This window comes from Hyperolius riggenbachi, chromosome 8 (assembly GCF_040937935.1).
Source record: "Hyperolius riggenbachi isolate aHypRig1 chromosome 8, aHypRig1.pri, whole genome shotgun sequence".
Lineage (NCBI taxonomy): Eukaryota > Metazoa > Chordata > Amphibia > Anura > Hyperoliidae > Hyperolius > Hyperolius riggenbachi.
The window spans coordinates 266,952,768-266,978,148 of NC_090653.1; the positions used below are offsets into that span (position 1 = coordinate 266,952,768).

Below are 25,381 nucleotides of genomic sequence, written 5' to 3' on the forward strand. Positions count from 1 at the left end.
CACATCTGCAGCACTGTACACAGTATATATACCGGTAGTCATTTTATTGACCGTCTTCAAAAGAGCTCACAACCTTATCCCTACCATAGTCTAATCTTCATCTCTCATAAGCAGCAGCTGATTTTTTTGATTGGTTCCATTCCAAGTTGCAGACATTTGCATAAGAAATAAGATAAACTCAAAAATGATTTGCATCTCATGGACCCTCTACATATAAATACGCCCAGAAGGGTCCCTCTTTCTGCTGATTTTGTGTAAAGAGCAGAACTAAAAGGTTTCCCTTTTTTCATACTCTCACATTTGTATCTCCTGCTTTTCCCCATTGCTTAATTTTCTTTTAATTGCTATCAACTTCCTGCTTCCCCTTTACAAAGCACATTCACTGTATCCACAGAAAATGCACTAAGTATTAAAGAGAACTTGAAGAGTGAAAGCTATGGAAGCGGCCATATTTATTTCCTTCTAAACAATACCAGTTGCCTGGCTGATCTTTCAGGCATCAGAAGCGTCTTAATCACACCAGAAACAAGCATTCAGCTAATCCACAAAACGGGAGGAGCGCTCCGTAGTGTGATACCTTTTAATAAATTAAAACTGCGCAAATACAAAAATGCACTTACTAGATCTGTGCGAGTGACAAGCATTCAATAAGGCATGTAGCCTGGAAGAAAGCCGTCCCCTCATAGGAGTGGAACCTGGGGCTGCAGTGGCCAGCGGCAGCGTGGGTCCAGATGGTATATGGACATCTCTCAGGAATCAGCCACGTGACTTGGGTTGCTCATAATTAAAATTACGAGTAGCAGTTACTGGCTGCAGGTGGGGGGCGGGGGAGAATGGTTGGGTTAACATACCCGTGCCACTCCCATGCTTCCTCCATCAACCTGGAAGAAGATTTCTCAAGAGCTGCCCCCACCCTATGGAACCCCCTTCCACTGTGCCTCAGACTCGCTCCTTCCTTCAACACCTTCAAGCAGGCCCTCAAAACACATTTCTTTAAAATGGCCTACCCCACATCTACCACACTCTAATGCTGGGCATACACGGCCCAGATTCTTCTTATCAATCGAGCCGCTGATGGCTCGATTGATAATTTCCGACATGTCCGATCACGCGGGGGATCGATTCCCGGCTCGATCCCCCACGCGGATGAGCGGTGTATGCCCAGCATAGCTCTCTGTCAACCACCTTTTCCACAGTCCTACCTTGTGTCTCTCCCCCACCCATTGGATTGTTAGCCTTTGGTAGGGCCTCCCCCCTCCCTTAGTGTGTCCTTTTTAATCTTGCAACCCCAGCAATGACACCCTTCTCATGGACTCACTCGGACTTGTTTTGCCGGGTCTCTGTAAACCGCATTTTATACCCTGATTGCATGTATAACCTTGTGCTATGTTGTATAACCGTTTGCTACATCTCTGTCTGTCACCCCTTGTTGCAATGTATGTATCCCTATTTATTGTCCAGCGCTGCGTAATATGTTGGCGCTTTATAAATACAATAAATAATAATAAAGTATGGGAGTGACATGGAGTGGGAGTGGAGTGCATCGGCTATAGGTGGGGGTGGGGCAAGTAAACACCCTCCCTAAGCTATTGCGTGCTACCCATAGTTTTGGTTACGAACAACCCTACTCGTGGCACAGCCTCCCCTGCTGTCCCACCAAATATTAGTCTGCCCATGCATTCAGATCTCACCTGTTCCAGCTGCAGCTGGTGTCCAGCGGCTCTTACTTCCCCATTCATGTCTCACATGACTGCTGTGTATAGCAAGGTGGCACAAGTGTGACATCACACGCGCGCCATGTGCTATACGTGGCAGCCACATGGGGGGAGGGGCACATTAGCATTTATTATCACATTATAGCCGAGTCATTATAGCAGAGTCAGAAGGGGGAAGGCTTAGCCTTTAAAAGACATCAGAGAAGACAGTCTCAGCTATAGTGATTCCTGAGCAAAGCCAGACTGAATGCTCAGTCGGGGATTTTATCAGGGCTGATAACAAGCAGGCTGTGCAGTGCTGAACGAAACAGAGAGCAGGGTAGGTGTTTTCTCTTGATAACAAGCAGGCTGTGCACTGCTGAATGAAACAGAGAGCAGGGTAGGTGTTTTCTCTAATGTTCCCACTGATATATATGGTAAATACATGAGGGTGCTTCGTCTCTGGTTCACTTTAAGCCCAGGAACCCACTTGCAGTGTTTTTGCCATCATTTTTTTTTTTTTTAAAAAACACTCGTTCACTTTAATGAGCATCACACCAAAATCACAGCAATTAAAATAAAAAAAAAAAATTGCTGCAAAATCGTTCAATGTAATAGGGCTACGATTTTAACTTTTTTGCCGCGATTCTCATCTAAGTCAATAAGAGAGCGACTCACAAAACGCAAACGCTGCAGGTGGGTACCTGGCCTCAGTGCCCGGCCACCAATCCCCTCTATAAAATACCGAATTCTACAGATGCCCGGAACCCTGGCTCCACCCACAAAATGTCAGGCGGAGCTATGCAAGACGAAGACAGCTACTTTAATACCTCCACGGTCATTGGAAACACACTGTTCTCGGATTACGCCGAGCACAAATAAAGCTTCCTTTTTTCAGTTTTCCAAATGTGTTTTCGCAACATCTGTTATAAGGCAATTAAAATGTAATTCTCAGAATGTGATAGCTATAAAAATATGTGAAGCGTCCCACTGCGGGCTGGAGTGCTTGCTTGTGAGGGCTGAGGAGGCGGGAGCTGCACCAAAGGACCCGCAGATTAAAGGGGTACTCTAGTCATTGGATCAAACACTGAACAGAAACAACATTTCAGATTTATAACTTTATTTAAAAAAACAAAACTCTCTCCAGGCAGTCAGCCAACCCAACTATGTGGAAGAGCCTGGAGACAGCAGGAAAAGCAGATTAACTGCATTGCAAGGACCACAGGTGGCCATTTATAAACACCAAAGAATGCCAGAGGAAAACAGCTCATCAGTCTTAACAGTAAGTGTGATAACTGTCCATTTATCTCGCTTCAGGATTACGCAGGCACATGGTTTGCTAAAATTCCCCATGCGCTGGTTTTATCAATCTGCAGCCCCCTCAATCCCCCCGTTCTCAACAGTATAAATGTGGGGGTCAGCAGTCGTTCAAAGATTTTAACTTCAAAGTGAACCGGAGGAGAGGGATATGGAGGCTACCATATTTATTTCCTTGTAAACAATGCCGGTTCCCTGGCAGCCATGTTGATCTGGCATACATAGTGTCTGAGTCCAAACCCTGGAAGAAGCATATGGCTAATCTAGTAAAACCCAAGTCAGCTGAGTCAGAGCACCTGATCTGCTGCATGCTTGTTCAGGGTCTATGGCTAAAAGTATTAGGACACAGGATCAGGAGGACTGCCAGGCAACTGGTATTGCTTAAAATGACAAATGTGGCAGCCTCCATGTCCCTCTCACCTTGGGTTCCCTTTAAGCTAATGAATTATTATTGCAGGATTAACTACAATAACTGATATAATGGGCGGTCTTGTCCAGTGTTCTCTCTTCAGTGGTTTAAGGGTGGGGAGGGGTGTGCGCTAGAAGCTAGGTCACAACACAAGGGCACTGGATAGTTGAGAAATAATTTGGAGAGCACTTGAAAACTCTAGCAAAGAACTCTTTGGAACTCTAAATGAGTTGTATGTTGCGCCATTCGCGGTTGGCCCCACCTACTTTTTGACCACCCACTGTGGCTTCACCCCACCCTGCTAGAATAAAGCTTCTGGACAGAACATTCCTTTCCCTTAGAGCGGCTTACAGTCGAACGCTCCTACTGCAGAACTGACAGTTCTGCTGAAAACCAAATAGCCTATGATTATATTTTTGGGATGAGGAAGGAAGGCGGCCCACGCAATCACAGACAAACAAACTATTCTGATATTGTTCTGGCCAAGATTCAGACCTAAAAGACAAGACAAGAGGGCTAACTGTTTAGCTACTGAGAAACAGTAAAGACCAAAACAAAGGGGTTTTTTTTGTTCTCATCAAAGGACCACTCCAGCAAAAAGAAAAGTTAAAATCTGAGAGAACCGACAGGTTTCGGACTAGCCCATCTCCTCATGGGGAGTTCTCAGGGTTTTCTTTTCAATTCCTGAACGGCATTTTAACTGTCAAAATAGTGAGATTCCAGCCATCTCCCCTACTCGCTTGCACACTATTTTGGCAGTCAGACCTAAGGCTCATACCCGCCACGAGATTTTCCAGACGATTTTTCCAACGACCAGCGATTTTTTTTTATGAGCAATGAGCGGCTGTTTCCTCAATCTCATGACATGGGTACAGGTGCGCAATTACGCGAACGTTTAGCGATGCACGCCGATAACATCTGCCGCTGCGGTTTCGGATCTTCAAGATCCTTGAGGACTCAGAGCAAAGTAACGTGATTGCTTGACTTCCCGTTTGCACCCGTTGCGAGCAGGAAGGAAAGTCACTGAACACTTGTCGTCAAGGGTGGACCCGTGGAGTGGCGAGCCGGGATGAGCAATGGATGAATTCCAAATAGGTTTTATTCGGAATTCATCCAGGTAATTAGCACACCTGACAGGGGGGGTGGGAGGGTGTGGGTTAAACTTACCCAGGAGCCTTCTGCTTTAATCTGTGCCACGCTGGGTTCCAATTAACGGTCACGTGACTACCGCACTTCCTCCTTTTGGGTTGAAGGAGGAAGTGCCGTAGTCACGTGACCGTGAATTGGGACGCGTCATGGGATGGATTAAAGCAGAAGGCTCCTGGGTACGTTTAACCCCAACCCCCCCCCCCCCCCAGGTGTGCGAAGTACCTGGATGAATTCAAAATAGAACCTATTCGGAATTCATCCGCTGCTCATTCCTGGTGGCGAGTACTCAGCTTTACTAACTCCCGTTCAGGAATTGCTTTTGAAAAAAAGGAAAGCACAGAATCCTCCATGAGGAGATGGAGTAGTTCAAACCCTGTTGGTTCTGTCAGATTTTAACTGCTAACATTTTTCACTGGAATTGCCCTTTAATAGTTAAGAGTTTGGGTTCAGCGCAGGCAGCTTACTTGGCGTTAGTTTTCCAGCCGGGATAAAGCCACAAATAATGGCTCGTGACACAAGTATCCGTGCCAGAGATGTATGGCTGACGAGTACAATGTATCAGTGTCAATAAGATCACTGCTTTATATTACAGAAACACGCCGTGCGCTCCGGTGCTGTCAGTGCCGGGTCTTTGGCACGACATTCTGTCTGAAGAGGTTGACAAGCTCTGAGTTACACAGTGTTAAATCCAGACTCCTGCTCTCCAAGTAATCATTTCATCCCTCACAATGTGCCAGTAATCTATTACCCATCAGGAGAATTAGCATGAAATATTAAGCCAAGCGTCAGAGAGAGAGAGAGAATGACGAGATAGGAGGGGGGGGGGGGCACAGAAGAGAGGAGAATAAGTATTTCATATTGAGACAATGAGGTAATGAAAACAGAAGTGAATAGAGGAAGGAGGGGAAATCAAGAAATGTGGGCGCCTGGTGCTATTTGACTATTTGGGCACCACATAGGAGCTTATGCAAAATATCGGCTATCGGGCACCAAATGCGAAATTTTGTTGCCCGATAAATAGTGGGCGCCGGGCCTGTCCAACCAAAATGTTTCATTTTGAGAAGTAGTGTTTCGATTAAATATCGTTTTTAAATTCGCTTTGAGAATTATAATATTGTATTAATAGTTTTGAACGTTATTATCTTTATCGCTTTTTGTATTGAAGAGAACCCGAGGTGGGGTTCTAAGAATGAAATCTGCGCTCAGATGCTGGGTCTGCTTATATTGCCCAGCCTCTGTTGCTATTTCAATCCCCCCTAAGTTCCCCCTGCGCTCCGCTCTCCCCCATAAATCACAGCTGTGGTGCCGACACGCAGCTTGTTGCAGCAGGCCATGTTTACTTTTGTACGGTCAGTCTTGGCGGTCCCCCACCTCCTGCATAGCGCCGGGCCCCGCCCGCGTCCCTTTCCTCCAATCAGCGGGGAGGGAAGGGACACAGGCGGGGACCGGAGCTATGGAGGAGGCGGGGGGGGGGGGGGGGAGCGGCGGAGAGTGACAGGACAAAAGGTAAACACAGCATGCTGCGTGTCGACAGCGCGGCTGTGATTTTGAAATAGCAACAGAGGCTGGGCAATATAAGCAGATCCAGTCTGAGCGCAGATTTCATTCTTCGGGTTCTCTTTAATGTTCTTTGCAACAGAAAAGGGGGGCTTTAGGGTTAGGCCCCCCCGGGGAGGGTCTTAGGGTTAGGCACCCCCAGGGGAGGGTCTTAGGGTTAGGCACCCCCAGGGGAGGGTCTTAGTGTTAGGCCCCCCCAGGGGAGGGTCTTAGGGTTAGGCCCCCCCAGGGGAGGGTCTTAGGGTTAGGCCCCCCCAGGGGAGGGTCTTAGGGTTAGGCCCCCCCAGGGGAGGGTCTTAGGGTTAGGCCCCCCCAGGAGAGGGTCTTAGGGTTAGGCCCCCCCAGGAGAGGGTCTTAGGGTTAGGCCCCCCCAGGAGAGGGTCTTAGGGTTAGGCCCCCCCAGGAGAGGGTCTTAGGGTTAGGCACCCCCAGGGGAGGGTCTTAGGGTTAGGCACCCCCAGGGGAGGGTCTTAGGGTTAGGCATCTATAGAGGGTGGGTTCTGTGTGAGAGTGTAGGGTTAGGTTTAGTTGTAGTAAAATATCGGTAATATTTACCAATGTTTTACTACGCTTATTACGACTGAACATTTTCATTGTTATAGACAATAGCTAGTGATTTTTAATTACCGTTATTTGAACATATTTATTATTCTATGTTAGATAAAGGTGACTTAACAGTAAAAATAACATTATAGACAAGATCGTAAAATTTCGGCTGTATCCTGCGCCCCTTTTTCCTGGCGCCCTTATTTGTTGTGTGTGAGGGAGAGTGCAGAGTGACACAGCAGCAAATCACTGAAGGGATGGCTCAGGTGTACTGCACATTAGACAAAAAAAAGGTCAGTTTAGCTGACCAGAACGGACCCCAACGGAGGTGACCCGATCCTATGTTAATCAATAGAATCCGTTCACATTGCTCCGTTCAAATGGATCCACTCAGCGATTTTTCCAGATGCGACGCATTGACCGCACGCTAACGGAACAGAGAGGGTCACGGATGGAAAAACTGATGCCTTTAAAGACTGATCCGTTCCATGGATCTCAGTCTGTTACCAGGAACCTAGCCAGAGTGTAGTACCAGAGTGTAGCACCAGCAGAGTGTAGCACCAGCAGAGTGTAGCACCAGCAGAGTGTAGCACCAGCAGAGTGTAGCACCAGCAGAGTGTAGCACCAGCAGAGTGTAGCACCAGCAGAGTGTAGCACCAGCAGAGTGTAGCACCAGCAGAGTGTAGCACCAGCAGAGTGTAGCACCAGAGTCAAAAGGTCTTCTCTGTCTACTAGAAACAAATGTGTTTATTTATTTTTTAGTTTTGAAAAAGGCTAATAGACTAAAGGTGGCCATACATCTAGCGACTTGGCAGCCTATCAACCACCTGATTTGATAACCATCGAATGGGATGAAAATCGGTGCCGCCACAAGCATGCCTGATCGCCGATTTAACTGATTTCAGGCTGAAATTGGTCAAATGTATTAATCTGACATGCAGGGAAATCTCAGACGGACATGATCTATCGGATGCACAGCGGTAACAGTGTGCCATAATTTCAAAGGATGAACGAGACGAAACCCCAGGCCATTGTCCCTCCGGTGCCCATGCATAAGAATACTTTACCCGTCACGCCATCCTCTGAGTGTCCCACGTGACTACCGGCACAAAGCAGTCCCAGGGGCAGCTCTTGGCTCCTCTGACCACTGTGTCATACACCTGATCCCCACCTACAAGAGGCGCCTAGAATCTGCTAAACCGACTCTTAAATCTGCCAAAGTATGGTCGGACGAGGCCAAGCTCCAACTCCAAGCCTGTTTCGACTGCACCGTCTGGGAGTCCTTGGAAGCACCTAGCATAGACGATTGGGCAGACAATGTTGCCTCATACATCAGCTTCTGTGAAGACTCATGCGTACCAACCAAATCCTTCAAGGTCTACCCGAACAACAAGCCGTGGTTCACCAACAAGCTACGGCTTCTGCGGAGGCAAAAAGAGATCGCACACAAGACAGGCAATCAGGAGGACTACAGGAAGGCGAGGAATGACCTAAATCGAGAACTGAGGGCTGCCAAAAGGGCCTATGCTGAGAGGATGGAACAAAACCTGCGCTCAAATGACACTCGAGCTGTGTGGAAGGGGCTTAGGGCTGCCACCAACTACAAGCCTTCCTCCCAACATGCACCTCCCAGTCCGGAGCTAGCCGAAGAACTCAGCAAGTTCTACTGCAGGTTTGAGAGTCAGGAAGAACCGAGGGTACACCTGGAATCGCCAAATCCCCCCCCTCGCCCCACAGAGAACATCAGGAGCCCACCTCCTTCTCCAGTGGCGAGTGAGGCTGATGTCCTGCAACTCCTGTCAAGATTAAGCACCAGGAAAGCCCCGGGACCGGACGGCGTGTCTCCAGCCTGCCTGAAAACCTGCTCCAGGCAACTCGCTCCCATCCTCTCCGCCATCTTCACCAAATCACTTAGTGAAGGCACAGTCCCCAGCTGCTTCAAGAGGTCGACCATCATACCTGTCCCGAAGAAACAGGGAGTCCCTGACCTGAACAACTTCAGGCCGGTAGCCCTTACGTCCATCATAATGAAAACACTGGAGCGAGTAGTCCTATCCACCCTCAAGATCTCCACCTTGCCTCTTCTAGACCCCCATCAGTTCGCGTACAGGGCGAACAGGTCCACTGACGACGCTATTAACATCTGCCTGGAGTCCATTTATGACCACCTTGACAGACCAGGCACGTATGCCAGAATTCTACTCCTGGACTTTAGCTCGGCATTTAACACTATTTGTCTGCGCATCCTACAGGAAGAACTAGCCACACTTGGTGTGCACCCAAGCCTGCGCCTCTGGATCACAGACTTTCTCACCAACAGGTCCCAAACTGTCAGGCTGGGTGGCATCCACTCACAATCCATGACCACGAATACAGGTGCCCCTCAGGGCTGTGTCTTGTCTCCACTGCTGTTCTCCCTCTATACGAACAACTGCAGATCCAACGCGGACTCAGTCAAGGTTATCAAGTTCCCCGACGACACCACCATTGTCGGTCTCATCACCAAGGACAACATCCAGGAGTACAGTCAGCAGGTGGAAAGAATCTCCCAATGGTGCAAGGAGAACAAGCTAGTGCTGAACACTACAAAAACTGTTGAGCTAATAGTTGACTTCCGGAAGTCCGCGCCCACCCCACCACCAATTCACATTGATGGTACGGAAGTGGCCAGAGTGCCTTGTGCCCGTCTCCTGGGCACTACCATCTCCAGTGACCTCAGCTGGAGGCCTAACATCACCGCCATCCAAAGGAAAGCCCAGCAGAGACTCTACTTCCTTCGTCAGCTCAGGAAGTTCGGCATGGCCCCAGAGATTCTGATCAGCTTCTACTCCGCAACCATTGAATCGACTCTCTGCTCCTCCATCCTAGTCTGGTACACTGGCGCCACCGTCAGTGACAGGCTCACACTTCAGAGAGTTATCAGGGCAGCTGGGAGGGTCATTGGGAGACCTCTTCCCTCACTTGACATCCTACACAAGAGAAGGCTGAGATCGAGGGCGATGAGGATCGCTAACAATTCAACTCACCCGGGCCACCGCTACTTCTGTCAGCTCCCACTGGGACGGAGGCTCCGGGCCATTTCTACAAGGACTTCCAGACACAGTAACTCTTTCTTTCCCGCGGCCGTCAGCCTCCTCAATTCCCTCCACATACTCCCATCTGCACACAATAACTAATGATAGGCCATCCTTTGTCTTTTGTCAGTGCAATGAATGTGAATGTAAATGCTTGTCCTCTGTGTTTAAGTGTAATGCAACTTCTGTTCTGCTGTTATATGCTACCTATTGCTGTCTCTCTGAGCTATATGTACTGTGCCACACCCAATTCCGGGCATGACCCAGTCATGCTTGGCGAAATAAAGAATTCCTGATTCCTGATAGCACATGGGGCACATGTGACGTGACACGCAGCCCACATGCTATAATGCCGGCAGCCACTTAGGGCGCCAATATGGAAGTACAATGGACACTCGGGGGACAGCAGGCAGGTACAGTATCTTAATGCATAGGCCTTGGGGTGGGGGGGGGGGCAACATTTTGGGGGGCGTGGTATGTTACATGGCCGATTCCTGAGATATTTCATGCCATCATTGATCGGGAATCTGCAGTGTATAAGCAGCGAACAGATCTCTTTAGATCAGAGAGAGATTGGTCTCTTGGTCATATCTGCCCATCATCACTAGATGTATGGGAGCCTTCACTTTTACTTTGCTCTGAAGACTAATGAGTCACTTTCCTGCTGCATGTGAGCTTCCTGATGGTCCTTTGAACACTAACTGAAGGAGATGAGGCTAATGTAAACACATCAGAGAGCTTCTGTGTGTCTGCTTTAATGACTACCGTAAGTAGAAGAGAGTCAACTTTCCTCACTGATGGGCTATTTGAACAAACTGGATATAAACAAGCCCATATTCTAGAGCCGACATCATTAGGATTGGAAAACAAAGGGGGGCGGGGGTAGCACACCTGGCAGGAGTCGGGTATCTGTCCAAACACATTAAATACTCACATCCCACTATGTATACAATTGTATTTATTATAATTTAACGCCACTTAAAACATTTTCTCCCCCTTATGTATGGAGTAGGGAGGCATTAGGACTTCTGCCAAGGCTTAACTGCTGTGTATGCTCTCAGAGATGATCTCTCTTCATTTTACCATTACCAGCAACACCTCAGGAAGATTCAAACTCATCCCCAACCTCTGTAGACGCTGAAACATCGTACAAATGCTAGATCGCTCTCCGTCGGGACCAGTTTGCTCCTTGGCGGCCGTTATAACCAAATCTAATCAAGTATGTGTACATCACTTAAAGGGAACCAGAGACGAAGCACCCTCATGTATTTTACCATATAGATCAGTGGGAACATTAGAGAAAACACCTACCCTGCTTGTTATCAGCCCTGATAAAATCCCTGACTGAGCATTCAGTCTGGCTTTACTCAGGAATCAATATAGCTGAGTCATTATAGCAGAGCCACAAGGGGGTAGGCTTGAAAAGACATCACAAAAGACAGACTCGGCTATAAAAATTCCTGAGCAAAGCCAGACTGAAGGCTCAGTCGGGGATTTTATCAGGGCTGCTAACAAGCAGGCTGAACAGTGAAGGATGTAACAGAGAGCAGAGTAGGTGTTTTCTCTAACGTTCCCACTGATATATATGGTAAAATACATGAGGGTGCTTCGTCTCTGGTTCACTTTAAAGGGAACCTGAAGTGAGAGGAATATGGAGAGTGCCATCTTCATTTCCTTATAAACAATGACAGTTGCCTGGCAGCTGTGCTGATGCTCCGCCTCTAATACTATAAGCCACTGGTCCAGAATAAGCGTGAAGAGCACATGACTCCACTGGTTGTGCGCTTGTTGCTGTTGTGTGACTCAAACACAAGCTTAGCAGGACAGCCAGGGAAACTAGCGTTGTTTATAAGGGAATGAAGATGGCAGCCTCCATATTCTTCCCATTTCAGGTTCCATTTAAAGGGACTCCGAGCACCTCTCATGGGCCTGCCTTTAAGCCAGACGACTTCCAACAAAGTTGCGCTATGACCCCTCTGGAGGAGCCTCTTGCAATAGCCATGCATGTCACTTCCTCTTCCTGCTTCATTCAGTGATGCACTTCTCTAACAGAGAAGACAGGGGTGACCCGGAAGTTATAACATAGCCAAGATGGCAGCTGCAATTTTTAAATTGAATTGAAAACTATTTGGTGTACAACGGCGATTCAGGAATCAAATGAAAAGAGGAGAGCACAAGCTCTCCTCATTTGAGGTATGCATCTTTAAGTACTTTGCAGTACTGGTCGGAGTCTCTAGGCATACCCATGAGAGATGCTCGGAGTGCCTTTAAAGCAAGCCAGAAGTGAAATAAATAGAAAAAAATAGAGATTTTTACCTAAGAAGAAGGCGGCCTGTGGATCCTCCATAGACTTCACAAGTCCTCCTGGAGACCACAGTCACTGCCTGGGACCCTCTTTTAAAGAGAACCCGAGGTGGGTTTGAAGAATATTATCTGCATACAGAGGCTGGATCTGCCTATACAGCCCAGCCTCTGTTGCTATCCCAAACCCCCCTAAGGTCCCCCTGCACTCTGAAATACCTCATAAATCACAGCCACGCTGCTGACAAACAGCTTGTCAGAGCTGGCTGTGTTTATCTCTATAGTGTCAGTCTGCTGCTCTCCCCGTCTCCTGCAGAACTCCAGTCCCCGCCTGCATCCCTTCCCTCCCTGCTGATTGGAGGGAAGGGACGGGGGTAGGGACCGGAGCTATACAGGAGGAGGGGGAGCAGCTGAGACTGACACTACAGATGTAAACACAGCCTCACAGCACGGCTGTGATTTATGAGGGATTGCAGAGTGCAGGGGGACCTTAGGGGGGTTTGGGATAGCAACAGAGGCTGGGCTGTATAGGCAGAACCAGCCTCTGTATTCAGATAACATTCTTTAAACACACCTCGGGTTCTCTTTAAAGCACGACCACAGCTGTACTGCGCCTGCATGAGTACGGTTGTGCCTGTGCAGTAGCATGGAGTCGCTCATGTACAAGCAGCTTCTGCTTACTGCACAAGCGTGGTCATACACGTATGGCTACTTTTATATCACGCATTTCTCTTGGGGGACTCAATGCAGCCACTAGGATGCACTCTATAGGCAATAACAGTGTTAGGGAGTCTTGCCCAAGGTCTCCTCACTAAATAGGTGCTGGCTTACTGAACAGGACGAGCTGAAATTCGAACCCTGGTCGCCTGTGTCAGAGGCAGAGCCCTTAACCAGTACACTATCCAGCCACGATCCAGACGGCCGTACAGGCACACAAAGGCTGGAGTCTGGTTAGAGAATGCTTAGGAGACACTGGTGACGTCTGGCCAGCGTTTGATAGAATCCGAGATGGAACGTCTGAGACTCACCGGCCTGCAGGCAATTTTCCTGACCAGCAGAAACAGCTGACCTGTGATTAATAGCAGAAACACAACGCCGCTGCGTTTAACCACAGCGTCTTAAAAGCTGCATTTGGATGGCTTTGCAGAAAAATTAATCGCTATGAAAAACTCCAACAATGAGCACATTTCATTACGGGCAGCAATTACACACGCTGGCTGAAACCGCTAAACCCCAGCACAGACGGATCCAATCACCGGGCCTACGTGGGATGGCTTTGTGTCCCGAGACATGAAGATCTCAGCTACCAAAACACCTTATGAGGGTCACAGCCACCATTTATGGAGGTGTCTGAGGGGAGAGCCGTCACAGGAAGTCCGTGTTGTGGCCGGGTCCTCCGAGCCATTAACCAATCCGGCTCAGGGAGAACAATGGGCCTGGACACAGCTCTGTCCACATTGGTGACCCATAAAAGGAGACAATAGCTTCAGTAGATGAAACCTCTTTAAAGCGGACCTGAACTCAGAACTTACACTCTGCTCTAAAAGATAAGCAACAGCATAATAACCATTAAAGAAAAAAATGGAAGCAGACCGAGTTAACAACCTGTTTTGACAAAGTAGCTGCTCTGCTGAGGCATCCAGCGGACACAGCTGAGAGATCACATTATTGTGGTGATTAGTCACAGATGAAATGGAGTTAGCCATGCTAAACTCGCTAAATACATACAGGGTGCAATTCTCTGTTTTCCTTCTGTTCTGTGCAAGAGTTCAGGTCCACTTTAAGGTACCTAAACATCTAGTGAGGATTAGGGATGATCAAAGAGATTATTATTTAGCATTTATATAGCGCCAACATCTTCCGCAGCGCTGTACAGAGTATATATATTGTCTTGTCAGTAACTGTCCCCTCCGAGGAGCTCACAATCTAATTCCCTACTATAGTCCTATCTCTATGTATGTATTGCGTAGTGAAGGTGTTGCAGTCTAGGCTCAATTTAGGGGGGAGCCAATTAACCTATTTTGGGATGTAGGAGGAAACCGGAGTGCCCAGAGGATACCCACGTGGACATGGGGAGAACATACAAAATCCTTGCAGATGTTGACCTGGCACCGTGCTGCCCAGAGAGAGATGCAAATACTTCGTAGTTTATGCAAATATATGCAGTTAGAAAATGGACCAATCAATTTAAACTCAGGTTTAACTTGATTGGTCCTTTTTGAAGCTGCATATATTTGCATAAACATTTGCATTAACTCAGAAGTATTTGCATATCATTGATCATCCCTAGTGATGCTGGGCAGACTGACCACGAGACAGATCTCTCTGACCACATCTGATCAGGGAGATCTGTCGCCTGCCCATACACCGCAGATCGATTCACACGATTTCAGCCTGAAATGTATCCAGAATTGGCTTAGCACTGCCGCCTCCCTCCCAAAAGTGTAAAATGTTGCTTCCCCCAGTGGCCACGATGTGTAAATTATCACGTGTCCAGCTGGTGCGACTCCCGGCAGCTTTCGTGGTCACTCCGGTTACCGTGAGTGCCTGTACCCTGTGGTGCATTTGTGACAGTGTGGTGCAGGCCCATGGTAATGGGTTGATAGCGGAGGACATCGGGAGTCGCTCCAGCTGGAGAAGAGAGGTCAGAATTTACGCAGCATAGGAACATAGGGGGGGATCAAATTACACAGGCAGAGGTCGGGAGTCCAACGCGCATCTGATCTCCTCTCCTCTCGCCCTGTGCTCCTGATGTGGTGACATGCATCTGGAGCATCAGGATGTCAGCATGTGGATACCAGGAGGAGACCAGATGCAGCATGGACTAGGTAAGTATAGCTGCGCTTACAATACATGGTTTGGGGGGGGGGGGGAGCAGGCCCTTATAGCCCCCGGGTCCCCCTCAGATGAGTTTCATCTGGAATGTGTATACAGAGCTCTAGACCAGGTACATTAACAACAACTAGAAGATATTAATAGAATGCCAAGCATTAAACCAACATCCAGATCAGACTGTCGCCTTCCTTAAGGTGGCCACTAACGGCCCAATTTCTACCGAAAAATCGTTCAAACGATCAGAAATTCTGATCGGACGAAAAATCGTTCACTACACCATCAACTAACCATTCATTGCTTCCTATCTATCACGACCACCAAGAAAATCCAAATTTTCGTTAGACGAAAATTAATTCAGGCGACATTTTTTTCACTTGTTCATAATCGATTGTGTCCACCAATGGAGATTATTTACAACCAATCCTTTCAGAATTTCTGATCGCTCGAACGATTTTTCGCTAGAAATTGGACCATTAGTGGCCAGCTTTACTCCAACCAGGTGACCCAGAAACCGCTACGGCCAGCGGATTAGCACGACGGCCGATCAGCTGGCAGTTTGTGAAGCGGGGCGGCAATGGCGACGACTGACAGTTTTACTGAAGCTGCACAACTCGGAATTAGCAGCAAGATTAGGCGGCTCTGATCATTTTACACATAAGCCGGCGATATGACAGAACTGGAGTGGAAAGGAGATATCGGAACAAATTAGAAGGAAAACACGCAGGAGTGTAACTGAGCGCGACCCGGCGAGAGGCGGAAAGTCTCTGTGCAGCTGTTACAATATCGCCCTGTGCAGATCAGCTGACTGGTGCGGCGCGCTTTATTATTCTATCTATAGGAAGGGTACCTGGGGAGTACAGGCTGCTTTTCAATTACACTCTACACTCAGAGGAGCCGTCCCTGCCGTATAGACAGACAGAGGAGCCGTCCCTGCCGTATAGACAGACAGAGGAGCCGTCCCTGCCGTACAGACAGACAGAGGAGCCGTCCCTGCCGTACAGACAGACAGAGGAGCCGTCCCTGCCGTACAGACAGACAGAGGAGCCGTCCCTGCCGTACAGACAGACAGAGGAGCCGTCCCTGCCGTACAGACAGACAGAGGAGCCGTCCCTGCCGTACAGACAGACAGAGGAGCCGTCCCTGCCGTACAGACAGACAGAGGAGCCGTCCCTGCCGTACAGACAGACAGAGGAGCCGTCCCTGCCGTACAGACAGACAGAGGAGCCGTCCCTGCCGTACAGACAGACAGAGGAGCCGTCCCTGCCGTACAGACAGACAGAGGAGCCGTCCCTGCCGTACAGACAGACAGAGGAGCCGTCCCTGCCGTACAGACAGACAGAGGAGCCGTCCCTGCCGTACAGACAGACAGAGGAGCCGTCCCTGCCGTACAGACAGACAGAGGAGCCGTCCCTGCCGTACAGACAGACAGAGGAGCCGCCCCTGCCGTACAGACAGACAGAGGAGCCGCCCCTGCCGTACAGACAGAAAGAGGAGCCGCCCCTGCCGTACAGACAGAAAGAGGAGCCGCCCCTGCCGTACAGACAGACAGAGGAGCCGCCCCTGCCGTACAGACAGACAGAGGAGCCGCCCCTGCCGTACAGACAGACAGAGAAGCCGCCCCTGCCGTACAGACAGAGGAGCCGCCCCTGCCGTACAGACAGAGGAGCCGCCCCTGCCGTACAGACAGAGGAGCCGCCCCTGCCGTACAGACAGAGGAGCCGCCCCTGAGAGGAGCCGCCCCTGCCGTACAGACAGACAGGGGAGCCGCCCCTGCCGTACAGACAGACAGGGGAGCCGCCCCTGCCGTACAGACAGACAGGGGAGCCGCCCCTGCCGTACAGACAGACAGGGGAGCCGCCCCTGCCGTACAGACAGACAGGGGAGCCGCACCTGCCGTACAGACAGACAGGGGAGCCGCACCTGCCGTACAGACAGACAGGGGAGCCGCCCCTGCCGTACAGACAGACAGGGGAGCCGCCCCTGCCGTACAGACAGACAGGGGAGCCGCCCCTGCCGTACAGACAGACAGGGGAGCCGCCCCTGCCGTACAGACAGACAGGGGAGCCGTCCCTGCCGTACAGACAGAGGAGCCGTCCCTGCCGTACAGACAGAGGAGCCGTCCCTGCCGTACAGACAGAGGAGCCGCCCCTGCCGTACAGACAGAGGAGCCGCCCCTGCCGTACAGACAGAGGAGCCGTCCCTGCCGTACAGACAGAGGAGCCGCCCCTGCCGTACAGACAGAGGAGCCGCCCCTGCCGTACAGACAGAGGAGCCGTCCCTGCCGTACAGACCGGGGAGCCGCCCCTGCCGTACAGACCGGGGAGCCGCCCCTGCCGTACAGACAGGGGAGCCGCCCCTGCCGTACAGACAGGGGAGCCGCCCCTGCCGTACAGACAGGGGAGCCGCCCCTGCCGTACAGACAGGGGAGCCGCCCCTGCCGTACAGACAGGGGAGCCGCCCCTGCCGTACAGACAGGGGAGCCGCCCCTGCCGTACAGACAGGGGAGCCGCCCCTGCCGTACAGACAGGGGAGCCGCCCCTGCCGTACAGACAGGGGAGCCGCCCCTGCCGTACAGACAGGGGAGCCGCCCCTGCCGTACAGACAGGGGAGCCGCCCCTGCCGTACAGACAGGGGAGCCGCCCCTGCCGTACAGACAGGGGAGCCGCCCCTGCCGTACAGACAGGGGAGCCGCCCCTGCCGTACAGACAGGGGAGCCGCCCCTGCCGTACAGACAGGGGAGCCGTCCCTGCCGTACAGACAGGGGAGCCGTCCCTGCCGTACAGACAGAGGAGCCGTCCCTGCCGTACAGACCGAGGAGCCGCCCCTGCCGTATAGAGAGAGGAGCCGTCCCTGCCGTACAGACCGAGGAGCCGCCCCTGCCGTATAGAGAGAGGAGCCGTCCCTGCCGTACAGACAGAGGAGCCGTCCCTGCCGTACAGACAGAGGAGCCGTCCCTGCCGTACAGACAGAGGAGCCGTCCCTGCCGTACAGACAGAGGAGCCGCCCTTGCCGTACAGACAGAGGAGCCGCCCCTGCCGTACAGAGGAGCCGTCCCTGCCGTACAGACAGAGCAGCCGTCCCTGCCGTACAGACAGAGAAGCCGTCCCTGCCGTACAGACAGAGAAGCCGTCCCTGCCGTACAGACAGAGGAGCCGTCCCTGCCGTACAGACAGAGGAGCCGTCCCTGCCGTACAGACAGAGGAGCCGTCCCTGCCGTACAGACAGAGGAGCCGTCCCTGCCGTACAGACCGAGGAGCCGCCCCTGCCGTATAGAGAGAGGAGCCATCCCTGCCGTACAGACAGAGGAGCCGTCCCTGCCGTACAGACAGAGGAGCCGTCCCTGCCGTACAGACAGAGGAGCCGTCCCTGCCGTACAGACAGAGGAGCCGTCCCTGCCGTATAGACCGAGGAGCCGCCCCTGCCGTATAGAGAGAGGAGCCGTCCCTGCCGTACAGACAGAGGAGCCGTCCCTGCCGTACAGACAGAGGAGCCGTCCCTGCCGTATAGACAGAGGAGCCGCCCCTGCCGTATAGACAGAGGAGCCGCCCCTGCCGTATAGACAGAGGAGCCGTCCCTGCCGTATAGACAGAGGAGCCGTCCCTGCCGTATAGACAGAGGAGCCGTCCCTGCCGTATAGACAGAGGAGCCACCCCTGCCGTATAGACAGAGGAGCCACCCCTGCCGTATAGACAGAGGAGCCACCCCTGCCGTATAGACAGAGGAGCCACCCCTGCCGTATAGACAGAGGAGCCACCCCTGCCGTATAGACAGAGGAGCCACCCCTGCCGTATAGACAGAGGAGCCACCCCTGCCGTATAGACAGAGGAGCCACCCCTGCCGTATAGACAGAGGAGCCACCCCTGCCGTATAGACAGAGGAGCCATCCCTGCCGTATAGACAGAGGAGCCGTCCCTGCCGTATAGACAGAGGAGCCGTCCCTGCCGTATAGACAGAGGAGCCGTCCCTGCCGTACAGACAGAGGAGCCATCCCTGCCGTACAGACAGAGGAGCCATCCCTGCCGTATAGACAGAGGAGCCGCCCCTGCCGTATAGACAGAGGAGCCGCCCCTGCCGTATAGACAGAGGAGCCGCCCCTGCCGTATAGACAGAGGAGCCACCCCTGCCGTATAGACAGAGGAGCCACCCCTGCCGTATAGACAGAGGAGCCACCCCTGCCGTATAGACAGAGGAGCCACCCCTGCCGTATAGACAGAGGAGCCACCCCTGCCGTATAGACAGAGGAGCCACCCCTGCCGTATAGACAGAGGAGCCATCCCTGCCGTATAGACAGAGGAGCCATCCCTGCCGTATAGACAGAGGAGCCGTCCCTGCCATATAGAGGTTTCCTTGGCAGCCGAGAGGACTGGGTTTATGTAATATACATCGGCCAGGGAAAACCTGTAACCAAGCCGCCACTGAGGAACTACCAGTCCCAGTGTGTCCAATGCACAGCTGAATCTTCTCATTGTCATGTATAGGTCCATATTAAAAACAGGGCTGTGGAGTCGGTACAAAAATCATCCAAACTCCTCAGTTTAGGTTTTCACCAACTCCTCTAATTTACATACAACAACCTTGTTGATTAAAGGTATGTAACATATTATAGCGTCAACATCCACAGCGCAGTGTCTTGTCACTTAACTGTCCCATCAGACGGGCTCATAATTTAATTCCTACCATTTTCTATGGCCAATTTTAGGGGGGGGAGCCAATTACCTTGTCTGTATGTTTTTAGGATGGGGGAGGAAACTGCAGTGCCTGGAGGATACCCACACAGACACGGGGAGAACATACAGACTCCTTGCTGGCACTCAAACCGGGCACCCCTGCGCTGCGAGGCGAGAGCGCTAACCACTACGCCCCTGTGCTGCCTATACAGAAAAAACATTGGGTAGTCGGCAGAGACTTGCTGGGATTGGGTACGTGTGTTATCCACCATGAAATCATCTGTGTGAACCGGCCCTAAAACTAACCTCAGCTCCTACATCCTAACTCACCACTGCGCCCAAACAGCCGCTAGTTCTATCCGATTGTCTACAACCATTATTTCCTATGTAGTAGCAGCTTAGCTACTATCTGCATCGGGCCTCCAACTCATCGCTTGGGTGTCCGATAATTAAAACAGAAGTCTATAAGAAACCTGCCGATCTCAGTGCCCAAATGGCCTGATCCATCATGGTGGGGGGTGGAACAGCAGCTTAGCCACGCCTCCGCTTCTCCCCTCCTAAAGGCAGCACAGATTGGGAGACTTGGCAAGAGGTCTGATGGAACAGTTGCTGCAGCAAAATGGAGGAGGCATTCTTAAAGAATTAATCTTATTTTGCTAAATTAGTTGGATAGGGAGGGAGGCGTATTTATTAAAAATAAGTCGAATCACAAACAAGTGTTGAAAAGATGCACTGATCAATAATAAAATATACCTGCATTGCTGATTTGAAGTTGTGCTTTAAAACTGAACAAGGCAACTTTGAAAAAGCAATCATGTTGATTAGAGTAAATTATAAGTATCACCAATGGAAAATTAATTCAAATTAAAAATTCCCCTGTGAAGTTCTTCACTTCAGATCTCTAGAGCTTGTTTTTTCCCTCGTACAGAAGATGGGGGTCCTCTTCGTTTACTTCCAGTGGAGCTACTAAGTTCGTAGTATTTTGGGAAATGCAATCTAGTATTGTTCATTACACATGACCGTCACATGACCCGCCCACCAGCTAGATCCACAGAGGAGAGGAAATGAACTGTACTGCAGTGGAAAGCACATATGGCCCACAAAACAAGCATTCTGTACACCACTATTATACTTTTTGTTTATATGTTTATATTCATTTATCCTGACAATTAGAATTTTTTTTTCGGTTTCAGGTTTCATTGAGCTTTAACCTCCTAAACGATACGCCGCTCAGGAGGTTTTGCATTATCAGTGCCAATTTATTAGTTTAAATGTGTCCATTAGATACTAGCTAGCACTAGGCTAGCTAGTATTGTCTGCCAGCACCTCCGGAACCCCCCGATCGCCTGCTGGATACCACAATAGGCGCAGCCTCCCCCCGCTCAGCTCGTGTCTTCACTTTGGGGAGGATCGTACATGACGTCACGCGCAGTCCCGATCCTCCCCATAGTGAGGACCGGAGCTGAGAAGAAGGCTGCTCGATCAGTGGATCCCAGCGTGGTAATGTATGAAGCGGGCAATTGGGGGGGGGGGGATTGTGGCCAATCAGTGGGTGCCGACAGACAATACTAGCTAGCATAGTGCTATCTAGTATCTAATGGACACATTTAAACTAACAGATTAATTCCAGGGGGTCCCTATCGGCAGCAAAACCTCTGCAGCGGCATGCCCGACACAGTGTAACCTCTAAGGAGGTTAATGGAGTAACAGGGAGCAATGTTCAACTACATACATACTACATACTACATACAATGTTCAACTACATACAATGTAACTATTGTTTCATGTGAGGAAAAACTCATCTCTGGCCATTTCTTTGTAATTCACCTGGATGGATTGCCTCACCCCATGTAGCTTGTTCCCTTTAACGTGGACCTGAACTCTTGCACAGGATAGAAGGAAAACAGATTAATGCACCCTGTATGTAGAGAGTTTAGCCTGTTAATTCCCCCTCATTTGTGTCTAATCACAAATTGTAATTTGATCTCTCCATGTCACATGACTGCCTATGGCAGATATGCTCATTTAGGATATTAACAATATGTCTGCTTCCATGAATCAGGAAGTACTGTGCAGATTTATTTTAGGATTTGTATCAGCTGTAACAAAGAAATGTTTTTGTTTGAAGGTTATTATGCTGTTGTGTATCTTTTTAGAGCAGAGAGGAAGTTCTGAGTTCAGGTCCACTTTAAAGGAGGTTCCTGTTACATGATGCCAATTGTGCACCTCCCCCACCCCTCTCCATAAAATTAACAATATCCTTTTCCCAAGAAGCGAACGATATGTCCATACAGCAATCACTCCAACGCTGCCACCTGAAACTAGCTTGCCAGATCATTTCGGAAAACATAAGTCTCAAATTCGTACAAACTCCTCCTCAGCAGTATTCCCGAGTATGGCTCGGGTTTATGATCAATCAAAAGCGGTGACCCCGAGCCACTCTCGGAGAAATGGGCAGGCCCATGTGCTGAGTGCGCTCTGTCTCTATGGTGAGAGTGCTATCTCTCATATACGGTGCTTACACCATCCTAATGGAGAACCTAGAGAAGATGAAGGCGGGTCTCGTGTGTGCCGGATCAGGGAGAAGTGAATTCTCCACTCCTCCTCTGCACACTCTGCATGGGGATGGGGGCGCCCTCTCTGGCTACCTATACTGGAGGAAACTCTCAGACTACCTTTACTGGGGCAAGGAAGCATTTTCTGGTTACCTATCCTGAGGGGGGAGCCGCTATTCCACTAACCACTTCTCCCCCCACCCTTGATTGAGATTTTCCACCCTGGCCGATCGATTTTTTTTTTTTTTTTAAATATCGATCAAATATGATGTGGCACAGATTTCTGGCATATTAGATCAGAGTGATCACATCTGCCAGTGTGTGGCTGCCTTAAAGAGACTCTCTAACAAAATGTTCAGCCTTATTTCTTCTATCTTATAAGTTACTATACCTGTTCTAATGTGCTCTGGCTTACTGCAGCCTTTTCTAGTTGCATTGTCTCTGTAATATATCTAATCTTTTCTTTGTCAAGCTTTGTCGACCCAGGGAGGAATGCACTGCCTCTCCAGGCTCTGTGTGTGTGCTTTGTTTATTAGTCACAGACAGCTCTCAATTTCAGCTTGTCTGAGGGGGGAGGGAGCTGCCCATGCTGAGAAACTGTGAGAATGCCTGACTGGAGTGCAGATGCACTATGTAATAATGTGTGTGTGTGTGTGTGTGTGTGTGTGTGTGTGTGTGTGTGTGTGTGTGTGTGTGTGTGTGTGTGTGTGTGTGTGTGTGTGTGTGTGTGTGTGTGTGTGTGTGTGTGTGTGTGTGTGTGTGTGTGTGTGTGTGTGTGTGTGTGTGTGTGTGTGTGTGTGTGTGTGTGTGTGTGTGTATATATAGATACACACACACACACACACACACACACACACACACACACATAGTGACATAGTGGAATGCAATTATTCAAAAATCAGGGTACCCACTTTTGTGGTAATTTTCCTGATTTCAGCATATAAACACTTCCTATACTGTACTGTATCTATATATTGCCGAATATTTATATGTAGCTGCGCCCTCCCAATGATGCTTAGCCTAGGCCACTTAGCTATGCGGAATTCTCCCAGAGCATTCTGGGAGATCAGGCATTTTCATTGGCTTCGGAATTCTTAGAAACAAACATTCCGCAGCGATGCACCTGACAGTACTAATGTTGCCATCTGTGATAAATTTCAGAATGTAAATCATGGAGAGGAAAGATTTTACAATGAGCATACAGTGACTGAATAATCTATAAATGACTATTGTATTAAAAAAAAAAAAAGTAATGTTATTCATTACGTTATTTTGACTACAATTCCTCTTTAAGGCAACTGTGACAGACAAGTTCACTTAAAACAAATGAACAACTGAAGCATCAGTTTTGGATGGAAAGGATCCCGGAAAATCCGGTGTATAACAAATGCGCAACCACATTGGCTCAAAACTATAATTTCCAAACATTTTTTACACAATTGTGGCATTCACTTATTTGGGGATATTTTTCTAAATTGTCAACATTCTCGAGTCTAATTTACGACAGTCTGTGGAAATAATTAAGCGTACAAAACTTTTCTCAAATTTCCCCTCTGGCAAAGAGGAGGACAGCAGCCAAAACTATTCAGAGTAGCTTCTTATGTATCTTACGTAGCGGCCATCCGACTGTAGAGCTTTCCACCAATAGAGCACAAAGTGTGCACAACATTTTCAACGTACCTCAAAACAACAACCAAAACACTGAGGATACCTTAAAGTGAACCTCCAGACTAAAAATCTACTCAGCAGCACTTAAAAAGGCTTAGGGCCTGATTCACAAAGCGGTGCTAACAGTTCGCACCCTGGTGAAAAGCCCTTTATCATGCCTAAACTCTGTTTAGGCATGATAAGTTTAGGTGTGATAAGTTTAGGTGTGATAAGTTTAGGTGTGATAAGTTTAGGTGTGATAAGTTTAGGTGTGATAAGTTTAGGTGTGATAAGTTTAGGTGTGATAAGTTTAGGTGTGATAAGTTTAGGTGTGATAAGTTTAGGTGTGATAAGTTTAGGTGTGATAAGTTTAGGTGTGATAAGTTTAGTTGTGATAAGTTTTTAGGCATGATAAGTTTAAGCACCAACTGGGTTAGCACCGCAGTGCACAGCTGATCAAAAGTTTTGCGCTAGCAAAGTCTGGTGCACTTTGCATAGAGTTTAATGGCGCTGCTTTGCGTGCGGGACTTTGCATGCGATCTAAACTTATCTAAACTTAGCATGCCTAAACTTATCATGCCTAAACTGAGTTTAGGCATGATAAAAATGGTCATCACGCCTAAAGTCTCTAACTGGGTTAGCACCGCTTTGTGAATCGAGCCCTTGGTGTTTCTTTAACCGTTTCACAGTATCAGAAATTTGTTTTTCGTACTTAAAAGAGGAACTCCAGTGAAAATAATGTAAAAAAAAAAAAAAAAAGTGCTTCATTTTTACAATAATTATGCATAAAATGATTTAGTCAGTGTTTGCCCATTGTACAATCTTTCCTCTCCATGATTTACATTCTGATATTTATCACATGGTGATATTTTTACTGCTGGCAGGTGTCAGTGGAAGGAGATGCTGCTGGCTTCTTTGGCAGTTGGAAACAGCTGTGAACAGCTATTTCCCACAATGCAACGAGGTTCAGAGATAGGAAACTGCCAAGATCATGGTCCTCACAGTTTCCAGTGGGAGGGGTTTCACCACAATATCAGGCATACAAAGCCCCCTGATGATCCGTTTAAGAAAAGGAATTGATTTCTCGTGGGAAAGGGGGCATCAGCTACTGATTGGGATGAAGTCCAATTCTTGGTCACGGTTTCTCTCTAAGCCTCATTTTTAGCTGCACAGAAGCTAAGCTCCGCCCATCAAAGAAAACTGCCTGAGCATTTTTCCCCTGATGCTGTGCAAAGCATGATGGGGTTTCCTATATTGTTGTTCTCGTTGCCTAGCAACTGGGAGGGGTGATCAGCACACAGGACAGTTGGGACTGTGTCTCATGCTCCCTGTCACCTCCTTTCAACCAAAAAAATGGCTGCCCTCATGAAATATTTGCCCGTTCTTTTAAAACAGGGTGGGTGAGAGATTATATTACCTATCTATTTTAAATAACATAACTAATGTAACTTAATGACGGTATTTTTTTAAGGCTAGAGTTCCTCTTTAACCCATCTCAGGTGTAATGCTACAGACAAGAGATAGATTTTTATAGGCCGAAATGATTATTGGTGATTGTTTTTCAGGGACAATCTAGCATGGGTCATCAGACTTAAAGGACACCTAAAGTGAGAGCGCTATGGAGGCTGAC

The 25,381-nt window shown here is 49.2% G+C and overlaps 1 protein-coding gene across 1 annotated transcript in view; it reads right to left on the reverse strand.

The window, feature by feature from the left end:
- Positions 1-25,381, reverse strand: part of LOC137527485 (plexin-A3-like) — a 267,378-nt gene that overhangs the window by 144,991 nt on the left and 97,006 nt on the right. The window contains exons 3-5 of the mRNA XM_068248001.1: positions 15,766-16,528; positions 14,537-14,678; positions 9,699-9,831 (exon numbers count right to left, since the gene is read on the reverse strand). Of these exons, the coding sequence (XP_068104102.1) occupies positions 9,699-9,831; positions 14,537-14,678; positions 15,766-16,528 (1,038 nt within the window). The remainder of the gene's footprint in view (positions 1-9,698; positions 9,832-14,536; positions 14,679-15,765; positions 16,529-25,381) is intronic.